Consider the following 12397-nt stretch of genomic DNA (forward strand, 5'->3'; position numbering starts at 1 on the left):
TCAAGTGTAAATCTGTCATACACCTACACCAGCATTCAAAAACTTCAGTCCTATTAATTGAGAACTTGGGGAAAACATTTTTAAAATCTCATTTTTTTAAATGTTATAAATTAAATTCTAATAAAGTAGGAAAAAATGTTAAGAAAACTAACAAAACAACATTCATTAAGAACAGAAAACACCATTCTCATGCCACCCTTTGCTGCTCTACTCCTAGCTTCTCAGTTTATAAACAGTCAGTCAGCTTCTATTTCTCAGACAACGGACAGAGGCAAGAAAGTATGCTCACTGAGCCTCAGCTTCAGAAGGTTTCCAACATGACTGTCACTCCATAACGGAAAGGTGGCAAGCCCCATAGGGTCACAAAGGTGGCAAAGGCCTCAACAGGCTACTAAAGTGGCAAACAAAGCACTCAGAGTCAGCTTATAGGTGGGTACGTCAGAGTCGCACCATTCATAAATGAGGTTTTAAGAACCAGTACTACAGATGTCCTTGCTTGCACATCTGATGCCAGTCAGAAGGCTTCCATGACTTATGACTGAACAATCATTAGGTTTATCATTTTGTGAGAATTAAGAAACAAAAAAAGCCATAAAAACAAAAATATGTTTTAAACTTTATGTGGTGTGGCAAAACATAATCAGTAAAAATATTGAAAAATAGCTTAGAACCCAGTAAGCATACCAAAGCCTCAGAGGTATGGTTACATTTTGTTTATGAGAGCACACCCGAGTCCCAGCCACACTCACAAGGCAGAGACCAGCCTCAGCAACTGAATAAGGTCTGGTCTCTGAACATCTGCAGAAGCTGAGGAGGACACTGAGGTGGAGTGCTTGCCCAGCATGCATGACATGCTGGTTTCATCTCCAGCGCCTACAGAAAGGCACAGAGGAGACAATACCATCCCATCTATCTTGTTCTGAGTGTCATGAACATTAAGGCCAGTCTCTCCTATTCCTTTTTTAAAAAATTTCATCACAATTGGAATGGTTCAATTTTTATGGCAAAAACAGTTAAAATGTCACATTCCAAAGCATCCACTACTATAAAATGCTATATTTTGTACTGTTATTCATAATTAAATACAGTAAGGCTTCAGCATCTGTAGGTGCTAAGGCCACCATGACCACCATCCCAGGAACAACTACTACAGTTTCTTATACAACATGGAGAGTGTTCTCTGCAAATAACCTTTGCATAGCCTTCAAATAACCTTTATCTTTTTTTTTTTTTTTTGGTTTTTCGAGACAGGGTTTCTCTGTGTAGCCCTGGCTGTCCTGGAACTCACTCTGTAGACCAGGCTGGCCTCGAACTCAGAAATCCGCCTGCCTCTGCCGAACAAGTGCTGGGATTAAAGGCGTGGGCCACCACCGCCCGGCCTGAAATTATCTTTACACTACTTATAATACCTAACACAATGCACATGCTAAGCCAGAGCAGTTCTAATGTGTTATCATCTAGGCAAAAAGGAAACAGGAAGTCTGCCTGCACTGGGGGCGGATACAATCTTTTCTCAAGGACTTCTGGTCTGCAGTTGGCTCAATGAGTAGCTGTCAAAACAGACTGTGTGAGAGGTGTGACAGGGATGGTAATAAAAACACAGAAATGGGTGTTTATAGTGTTTATAGTCTGTGACCAAATTTATTAAAAAAAAGAAGAAAGAAATTAAATCTATAATAAATAAGATTTTGTTTTGATTGTTTTCAAAAAATCTGGATTCATTTTATAAATTTTTCTAACACTAAAATAAAACATTAAAGGTTATTAAAGATGATAAATTCAAAATACAAATAAAAACGATTTTAGTCAATCTGATAGGAAAACTACTTCTAGTACTTAAAATACTAGAAATAATAAACCTTTAAATTTTCAATCTTTCTTTAAAAATTTATTTAAATAATTGAATTCTCTCATAGAAGCTAATTTAATCTTTTATCAACTTTTTATCAAAAACATTAACAAAACCCCAGAAACTATTCATAAAACAAAAAGAAAGGGATAATTATAAATTTAATAAATTGAAAAATATTCAAGGATAAGAAAAATTTAAACTGCAGTTTCAACTTGGAGAACAAGAGAAGCAAAGCCAAGCACCCTGATCGTATAAACTTGATATCAAGAATGACTAAACAGTTAAAATGTCACTCTCCAACAAAATAATTCCTCTATAAAAAAATTTTAATAACCAAAATGATCAATATTTATATTAATGTTTACGTTAGCATGTAAACAAATTAACAAATAGATGTGGTCAATATCACGTCTTCTTTAATGTTTTTCGTTTTCTGTTTTCTAGTAACACTCAAGGCAATACTCTACACTGAGCTAACCTTAAGCCAAAAAGCAGATGGACAGATGCCTGTGTTGCTATACAACCATTCCCATTCTCAACTATTCCCATAATAAAATCACAGAATTAAGATTTGAAATGAAAATGAAAAAGAAATAAATTAATCGCATGTTTAAGAGGAATTCTTCAAAACTGCAATCCAATTGCAGACCCCTAGGGTTACTATGCAAATGCTTTAAGATGGCATTCCTCTTGACTTCAACATGAAATGAAGAATGTCAACACCCAAACTAAATTCTGAACTTACTATCAACAATAATTAAATTAATTAAAATGTCACTCTCCAAACAAAATAGTGCCTCTACAAAAAAAAAAAAATTAACTTTAACAACTGAAATGATCAGCATTCACATTAACTTTAACTTAAATGCAAAAACAGGAGGAAAGGTTTGGATGGGCAGCTAACAAGGAACAGAAACAAGTTCTTACAGGAAACACAAATGGTGGGTGGAAGCGCCTTACCAGTCTTGGGTGTCAAACTCAACTCTGTGTCAGAAGAAGAGGACTGCCGACTGTAGGACTTGGAAGGTGAAAAGGAATAAGTTTGGTTTTTCAGAGGGGTTGAGGGTCCTGATGAGTGAGGATTGGGGTTGGGATCCTCATTGAAGGGAAGCCTGCCAGAAGAAGGTGGAGACACATTAAGCAATCATGTGCCAAAGGGCTTGACAGTTGGCAGCATGATCCAAACATCAAGGAAGAACTGGGGTGGGGCCGGCAGTCATTTCTTAAGTGTGGAGCTGGGAATGAGGCCAAGGACAAAGAACTGCTGTTTAACCATTCATCATTCTCCAGATAAATATTATCTGCATTGAAACAGTTAATAAGCCAAGTGGAAAAGCAAAGAAGCATGAAATGGTAGACTAATGGGGATTAAAATATATATATATTAAAAAGAGAAACAAAATAATAAATAACAAAATATTTTAAATAAATATTTTTGTAAGTTAAAACGGAAATGATGGCCACAAATGGTGTGTGGAAATATCTGTAACTATCTTCATATTTACACACACATAAGTATCTCTGAAAGAAAAACTGTTTCCTTATCCTATAGCATCAGAGTGCTACAGCTAAAAACACAGCGAAGAGGACAGCAGTAGAGCTACACAGAAACACTGCACTTGATGCACACGGTTGCTTACCTGGTTTTCCATTAACCCTCTTCCACAGAATCAAACAGGCCCTATTGCCTCAAAACCCTACAGACTTTGTACATAAAGAAAATGAGAAGATTAAAGTGGTGGTGTATACTGCACTTCAAAGTGTATTAATTTCAATTCTAGATAACACAGAAATGTTCATATGAATACAATTGGAGGACTCTCAGAATGTAAAACACAAAATCATAGGGCTCAGAGAGGATCTGTGGAAGAGACTCTGGAAGCTGAAAAAACACCTTCACTTCCATAGTCAGAGCCTTGTGTCAGCTAAATAGAAGTCCTTCATTGAAGCTGGAGCAGAGGTAAGAAAGGGAAGAAGCAAAGACTTATGGTACCTGCCTACACTCCCTGCCTGCCTGCCTCTGCAGCCACTGTGCCCGTGGCCTGCCTCTCCCCAGCTCTGGCGTCTGAGCAGTCTCGTACCAGTATAGATGAGAGTGGGAACAGACACAGAGAAGTTCTGAGTGAGTCGTGAGCCAGTAGCAGTGTGAATTGGGCTGTTGTGAGTCGAGCGGCATCCATGGCTTGGAGGATGAACCAGCGGAGACCTGAAGGAATTTGTGGTCAAAGTGGAAGAAAAGAAAACAATACATACAACAGGTTGCAAAAGCTATGTTAAAATTATTTCAAAGGAGCTTTTGTTAAGGGAGAAAACTTATTTTTTAATCCCTAGCATGCAAAAAGTTGAAATTAAAAGAGAACCGCTAATAATTAATGTGTTAGGATATATAATTTTAAAGAATCAGATTAGTAAAATCAAGAAATGTCAATAAAAAAACAGCAAGCATAACTATCAATGGAACTAAGAAAAACTACTAAGACTTGAATTTTAAGGTTTATATCTTTAACATACTTGCTTTCATTTTCATCAAAACAGGACTTCCTATTAATTTATGGGAGGAATCACCCATAAAAGTGAAAGGTCAAATACAGAGTTGTCATGTTCTTTGAAACTAAGATATAAGTAATGTTATAAACCATTTATAACTAAGATATAAATGGTTTATAACATTACTTATATCTTTCTAAGAAGAAAGTCAATTACTTATGTTTTTATAGCCAGAATTTGCAGAGCAAGGAACCTAAGAACATGAGCACTGACAGCAGGAAGTGAAACAGCGTGAGGGATGTGAGTGCACATGACCAGGTGCAGCTCAGCCTCTAACAGACGGCAGAGACTGCATCAATGTAGGCTAATGTGGCTCCAGACTGCAGGAGGACACAGTTTCAAACTTACGCAGGACAGATGCTCTACTGCTGTGGGTAACATACATCTTAAACTCGCTTAGGATGATTGACACATTAAAGTTCTTAGAGATAGCCTGCTTTTACATACACAACGGAGTGAATGGGGCTCTTCTCTCCGCTAAAGTGAGGAAGGGCCTTCAAATTCCTCAACTTGGTTATTCTATGCACACGAGAGCTCACACTTAAGTCCCTTTGAAAGCATTGTGTGCAGAGCAGTGATAAATCACATGGAATGCAACTTCACCATGAGAGCTCAGTAAGGAAAATCAAAGGGATTTGTTTTGCTACACAACAGTTAAGAGAAGAAAGTTACGGAGAGCACACATGTCATTTATGCAGGTAAAATATTATGAACACTGCAAAATTTCCAAGTATGATATCAAATCAAAGTTCAAATATCCTGGAGCACTACCACGATGTATTCTGAGTTCAATCAGTCTCCTTGTATGAAAGTTTATCTCAAAAGAACACATTTGCAGTGTTTAATCCATCCCAGTCATTCATTCACTGAGATAACCTATTAAAATCCAAGCTGTTTCCTTTTACCAATTCCAACCTAAAACCAATAATGTTATACAATAACCAAAGATGACAACAGTTATAATAAGATAAATCATAATTAATGTTAAAATGCCACAAAAACTGACTCCTTGTAACAAATACAGGACAGCCAGTTGGAAGAAAGCAGCCTACATCCTGAGGGGTTTTTGAACCATGGCCTACATTGTAAGATGCCTTCCCAATACCCTAATAATGCACGGTAGACAGTTCACTCTATGACTATTTAAAGTCAATGGCTGTGAGGGGAAAGGAGAAAAACAATCCCAACAGGGACTACTGAAGGTCTCCTCATGAGTATAACTCTGTTGTTTATATCTTTCTAAGGTCTGTCAAGTAAAACACTTTCTTTTTACTCAAAACTTGGTGTATAGATTACTTTAGACATGAACCTGCAGAAGCCCGCATTCTTGACATGTAGGTAAAACTAGATAGGGGCAATCGACAGACTCAGGTCTTGTGTACACGTGTGTGTGTGTGTGTGTGTGTGTGTGTGTGCGCGCGCGTGCATGCGTGCGTGTGTTGTGTTTAGAGGCAGAATCTTACCAAGTAGCCCAGGCTGGCCTCCACCTTGAGAGTGTCTTGCCACTCAGCCTCCCAAATACTGAGACTACAGGCATGTACCACTCAGTAATTGGCTTCAAGAAGCAAGTCTTTAATAAAATTTGCTATGGAAAAGGGGATAGTACCTCAATCTATATGCAATCTAATTCTACAAGTATGAGCTTTTAGTTCATGGTTTTTAGAACAAATTTTATATTTATTCATTTTTATTACAGGATTGTGATACACATCTAGAACCTCATGTATGTTAGGTAATACTTTACAAATCTCCAGCCTTAGGACACATTTTTAATGGAACATAAAACAAACAGAGGTTACAACTGTTTAATGAATTTCATTTGTAAGTACACTTCCCAATAAAACTTGCTACTACTGTGCTAAACTTTGTGAAAAAAATTTAATCTAAATAACTAAAGACCACCAAAAGAGTAGTTTAAACAAATGTATGCTCAAGATAAGGAAAATTGTCTTTTTCCATAAGATAATAGAAAAAACTCCTTTCTTGAGATTTGCAATTGTTTCCATTTCCTTCCTGCTGACAACTGCTGACCTAGGAAATGGGTTAGACTGTCCATCTGCACTCAGTAGTTTGTGTAGCTGATGCTACAATGGGAGAGTTACATGGTAGCATCATCAAAGGTTACAGTATCCGTCTGTCCTACCTGAGCACGTAATTTTCCAAGCCTCAACTTAGAACTACTTCTAGATCACTGGTCTTTACAGAAGAACTAATGGCATCTCACTTACACAGAGTTCTTCCAATTACATAGATGAGTCAGCATCTCTGGTCCCCAACAAGACTTTTAACATAATTATTACAACAGAAAAAAAAAATCACTCAAACATCCTCTACTGACAGTTCAGAAGAGTACTTAGCTAAAATACTTGAGAAGAAGAGCATCAAGCATCTTAGATTTCACAATATGTGAGTAAACTTCACTAGCTGAGATACTCTAACCTAAAAACAGCCAAAATCTAAATACTCCAAAACCCAAGGCTCTTGAGGACTGGTATTGTCTTCCCAGGTTTAGAGTATTCCAGATTTAGTATTTTCTGATCAGGCATGGGCAAGCTGTCTTCCACCAACCATACTCAGAATCTGCCTTTGAAACAAGTGGAAAACCACAGACCAATTCAATCACAGAGACAAGACTGCCTAACTAGGTATACTGACTAGTTTTATGTCAACAGGACACATGCTAGTCATCTCAGAACAGGGAACCTCTGTTCAGAAAAATGCTTCTGTAAGATCTGGCTGTAGACAAGCCTACAGGGCATTTTCTTAATTAGTGAGGATGGAAAAGCCCATTGTGGGTAGTGCCATCCCTGGGCTAGTAGTCCTAGGTTCTATAAGAAAGCACAATGAGCCGGGCAGTGGTGGTGCACACCTTTAATCCCAGCACTTGGGAGGCAGAGGCAGGCAGATTTCTGAGTTCGAGGCCAGCCTGGTCTACAGAGTGAGTTCCAGGACAGCCAGGACTACACAGAGAAACCCTGTCTCAAAAAACAAAAACAAAAAAACAAAACAACAACAAAAAAGCACAATGAGCAAGCCATGAGGAGCAAGCCAGTAAGCAGCACCCCTCCATGGTCTGTATCAATTCCTGCCCCTAGGTTCCTACTCTGCTAGAGTCTTGTCCTGACTTCCTTCAATGATGAACAGTGACATAGAAGTATAAGCCAAATAACCCTTTCTACCCCAAGTTCCTTTGGTCATGGTGTTTCACAGCCATAGGAACCCTGATTTGTTGTACTGAGCACACAGCCTTCAAGCAATCTATAAGTCTAAATGACCTTAGATCATGGGCTGGGAACGCTTTTGAAGGGATTTCTTATATTTTTGTTGTTGTTGTTGTTGTTGTTGTTGTTGTTGTTGTTGTTTTGGTCTGGTGGGAGTGTGCTTTCTGGGTTTTGTTAGTTTTCTTTTATAGTGCACGTGTGTGTGTGTGTGTTTGTGTGTGTGTGTGTGTGTGTGTGTGTGTGTGCTGTGCACATTATTATAAATAAAGACAGTCTAAACTGCCAGTGTCTAAAATATTTACTACCTGGTCTTTCAAAGAAAAGGTTTGCTTAAGCATGCACAGTACTGAGCACCTCCATCCCAGCTCTGTAAAGCTAAGGATAGCTTGAAGCCAAGAATTTTAAGTCAGCCTGGGCAACAAAGTGAGAACCAGCCTCTTAAGAGGAAAAGAAAAGATTAGAAGAGGAAGGGAGGGAGGGAGGGAGGGAGGGGAGGGAGGGAGGGAGGGAGGAGGGGGGGTGAAGAGTGGGGAGAAGTTTGCTCACCTTGCCTTACACAATCCAGTATAGCTACTTAATGAGACCCAAGGTTTTATTTTCCTGAACTGCCTGAACATGGCAGACACTGGAGCCTGAGAACCCTATAAAGGACAGCCTGCAGTCTTCTTTACACACTGCCAACAGTAAATATAGTTGCAGTTAAGCATCTCCTAGAGCAGAAGGCAAGTTCCACACAGGACATAAATATGCATTTTATGCTTTAGATAGATGATGTCTAAAGATCTGAAATATTTAAGAAAAATCACATAAGTAAAAAAATGTATGTTGAACCCTACTACCAAAATGAGAACAAAGGGAGCTGGCAGGTAAGAGACAGAGCCCTCCATGAGAAGACGTGTGCTGATTCATACTTACTCCTTCATTTCTTTGGATGGGGAATTGCATGCAGGAAGGAATGCTGCCGGGCTACTTAATTTATCCAGAGTACACGCTGTTCCTATGGCTCGTACCACTAACCCAGACTCGCCTTCCAGATCAAAGCACTGCAAGTACCCAACAACTGCATTTCCTCTCATCTCGAGGACTTTCAAGCCAATCTTTCTCTGTAATTCACCTACAAAAAGAAAGAAACTCATTTGTAACTCCACATCTCTGTATTAAATACTTTTAAAAGGAAGGATATAATAGCAATACAAAAACAAAAAAATTTAAGAATCACAGATTCTCAGAATTTGATGAGAACTTAAAAGGTTGCCTGGTTCAGGCTCCATGCAGGGAGGTAAGATGCTATTGGCTACAAATTGAAGCACGGTGAGTAAATGCTCATTCATTCATCCATGTGCCCTACTGAGAAAACGTTTTGAGTTCTGCACTGTTTGCTGCCATTCTTCTCATGTGCAAAGTGTTAGATAGGTGGATGAACAAGAAAGACATGCTTCAAATCTAGGAAATGGAGAGACAATTCAATGACTCATGTTCTGCTGTGCAAGAATGAGGACCTGATTTCAGAGTGTGTGTGTGTGTGTGTGTGTGTGTGTGTGTGTGTGTGTGTGGTATGTATGTATGTATGTATGTATGTATGTATATTAAAAAATCTGAACTCTGACAATATAGCCCTATACTCCCAGCAGTAGAGTCCCTGAGGCTTGCTGGCCAGCCACTCTGGCCAAATGGTGAGCTCCAGTTCAATGAGAGATTCTGCCTCAAAAACATAAGGTGGAAGGCGATCAAGGAAAAAAAGAACAGATGTTAACCGCTGGCCCACACATATACACACACATATATATAGCCACACACACACATGCACATAAACACTCACACAAACAGAAACAAGTTCCACATATACTGGCATGTATCTACTGTTAGCCAGGCAGGTAGGAGAGAAAGTCAGAAGGGTTACGTAGTCAGTTCTCAAGAAAGGACTGCACACAGGTAACATATGAGCAAAGATACACTGTTTACCTAAGCTGTGATCCCAAATGATGCTGTGGAAATTACAACCGCTCCCTGCTCAGAGTTCCTTCCAGAATCTACAGAATTCATCCCTTATATTATACCACTTATAACACAATGTCCTTTTGTTATCCAGTTAAGAGAAATTTCAAGGGGCCAGGTGAACAGCTCAGTCAGCAAAGTGTTTGTACTACAATAAGGACCTGAGTTCAATTCCAAGAACCCATAATTAAAAAAAAAAAAAAAAATAGTGGCGCACATTTATAATCAGAACACTGAGGAGATGGATTCCTGGAGATCAACTAGCCAGTCAAACTGATCTGGTGAGTTCCATACCAGAGCAAAACCATGTTTTAAAAAGAAAAAAAAAAAACAAACATTTTTTGTTGTTGTTGTTTTTTAAACAAACAGTGGTTGAGGAATACTTAAGGTTGTTCTCTGGCCTCTACAATGACACATAACTGTGTGTTCACATGCACACATGCATGCACACACATACACACACACACACACACACATCTGATTTAGATCTTTACTTGATAAAAGTATTCCATTGTTCAATGGTATGGTGCCTGGGTTAAGAAATCAACACTTAAAATTCACAACCTTTGTTGTAAAATTTCAAGGACCATATGAAAGGAAAGTGAAGATTTTAAGACGAAGTCAATCAACAGTCAAGTTGCTTTACTAGAATACCTGACATTAAGGAAATGAGTCTCTGCCTGGCTTCATTCGATGCCCTTGGTGTGCGAATTCGATCAATCCATTGATACTCAGGGTCCTCATTGACCACAAGTTCTTCTACAAATCCATGGATTACCACAGCTCTGTAGGACTTTGGAATAGATGTTGCTGTAAAATAAATTAGTTACTATTCTTTAATAAATCACAAAGCCACACTTAAATCTTTAAAACATATACATATAAACAAAAAAAAGTATCCATCCAGCTTTTGTTTTAGCTCTAACACAAGAGTATCTACTACAAAACCTCAATGCAATTATGAGTTCTCAGAGAACCTGTTAGGTCTGTCTTATCCTAAAATAATTTCCTGTCATCAGACCTCTCACTTTTCTCAGTAAGAATAACAAACGTAAACTGTACTTTCATGATTCAGAGAATAGCTAAACATTAAATAGAAAATCAAAATATCAGAGTATCACATGAATCTGTACAAGTTAAAAATAAATTTAAGTTTATGTAAGCAAAGCCAAAGTTGCTAACCAACACAACACAAAGGAAGGCACACTCTCCCAATCCAGCCACTTTGTGAACATGCTGACAAGTCCTGCAGACCTGCCATTCCTAGCAGCGTCCATGGCTATATAACCAACTGGTGCAGTAATCACAGTACTCAGTACTCTGTACACAGTACTCAGTATTGATCCATTTGAGACTCACTGAAATAAAGGTATGGTTGGATTTAAGTAGGATCTAGTCAGATCCAAAAGGGACCATCCATACCAGTCTCTCAAGAAGTGTATTCCCACGCTGATGATGACTATGTGGGGTGCTCACCCACTAATGGAGGTTGGTGTTGAGCTGCTAGAACAGCCCCACACATGTGATGTCCTGGGGTATCATGGGTGCAGGCTGCACTGGCCCACAGTGTGGTCCACAGCTGGGCTCCGCACTCAGCAGTCTATACTGTAGCAAAATGCCTCAGGGTTTTTCTAACACAAATCTCTTAAGAACTTGTAAAAATCAGACATCATTTTTCTCTAAAACAAAATAAACAGTCACAGCTACAGCAACTGTTTCTGGAAATTTAATACTGTTTTCTCTTATATCAAAACCAAACTCTTAACATTTCTTCCATTAATCCTTCTGAGTATTAGTTTTCCATATTTAAAAATTACTAACTTTTTCTGTTAAATAAGACAATATAATACTTACTGCAAAAGAATTTAACTCCACATGAAGACTGTCTAAATCTGTTTAAATCATTGAAGAGGTCTACTTTGACAACAACATTGATTTCTCCACGGATACCTTCAAATTTAAAAAAGAAAATCAAGTTTCTAAGTTGAGAAACTGTACAATGAAACTGACACAAACAGATGCAATTCCTGCTCTTTGGGTAATGCACAGTCATAAATACTAGTCAGCTGTGCTGCCTAGGTAGTCTCATTGCCAAAGGGTCCCTCGGGACACTACGGCGAGCATGAGACAGCCCGGGGAAAGCACTGTGTCCACAATTACCTACTGGCTCATCCATGTGAGCCAATGCTGCCTGAGGCGTGAAGGCCCACTTTAACGAACGGTGGCAGTGGTGGAAGGACTTGGTGAGTCCTAGGACACTGAATGCTCTGTGTGCTGACAGCAACCCAGTGAGCTCATTCCTGCAGTCACCGTCCTTGTTTTAAGGAAGAAATCAGTATGTAAGTAAGTAAGGTTTACTAACTTACATAGTGCCGTAACTAACAAGCAGAAGGGCAAGAATAAAACTCAGCTCTCAGTGACACCAAGGATACACTCCTATGCCATATGGACTGGATTTAACATGAGAGGTTTATCCATGGGCTTTCAGAACATGCTGCAATAAAACGAAATGCCCCAGCTGCTGCTAAACATTTACTAACTACGTTTACTTGATTGTCTTCATCTCTTAATAACATCTAGGAAAAGCCAGTAGAATTTACTACAACAAAGAGAGATTTCAAACACAGAGCCCATGTTAAGCCAGTTATAAACAACCTTTAATGTTAAATGTTAAGAAATTAAGCCATGTGGTGGTGGTGGTGGTGGGAGGCAGGGGCAAGTGGATCTCTCAAAGCCAGTAGAGCAAGCGCCAGGATAGCCAGGGCTACACAGAGAAACTTTG

The 12397-nt window shown here is 38.9% G+C and overlaps 1 protein-coding gene across 23 annotated transcripts in view; it reads right to left on the reverse strand.

Moving 5' to 3' along the window:
- C2cd5 (C2 calcium dependent domain containing 5) overlaps nucleotides 1-12397 on the reverse strand; it is an 83180-nt gene that overhangs the window by 52392 nt on the left and 18391 nt on the right. For 11 of the 23 annotated variants that reach the window (XM_034511407.2, XM_034511412.2, XM_034511411.2 and 8 more), the window contains exons 5-8: nucleotides 11470-11565; nucleotides 10270-10425; nucleotides 8536-8734; nucleotides 2813-2964 (exon numbers count right to left, since the gene is read on the reverse strand). In XM_034511407.2, coding sequence (XP_034367298.1) covers nucleotides 2813-2964; nucleotides 8536-8734; nucleotides 10270-10425; nucleotides 11470-11565 — 603 coding nt within the window. Of the gene's footprint in view, nucleotides 1-2812; nucleotides 2965-3933; nucleotides 4059-8535; nucleotides 8735-10269; nucleotides 10426-11469; nucleotides 11566-12397 lie in introns of those variants that run through there. The other 12 variants (XM_076940808.1, XM_076940806.1, XM_034511413.2 and 9 more) reach the window with 2 other exon arrangements.

This window comes from Arvicanthis niloticus, chromosome 9 (assembly GCF_011762505.2).
Source record: "Arvicanthis niloticus isolate mArvNil1 chromosome 9, mArvNil1.pat.X, whole genome shotgun sequence".
Taxonomy (NCBI): Eukaryota; Metazoa; Chordata; class Mammalia; order Rodentia; family Muridae; genus Arvicanthis; species Arvicanthis niloticus.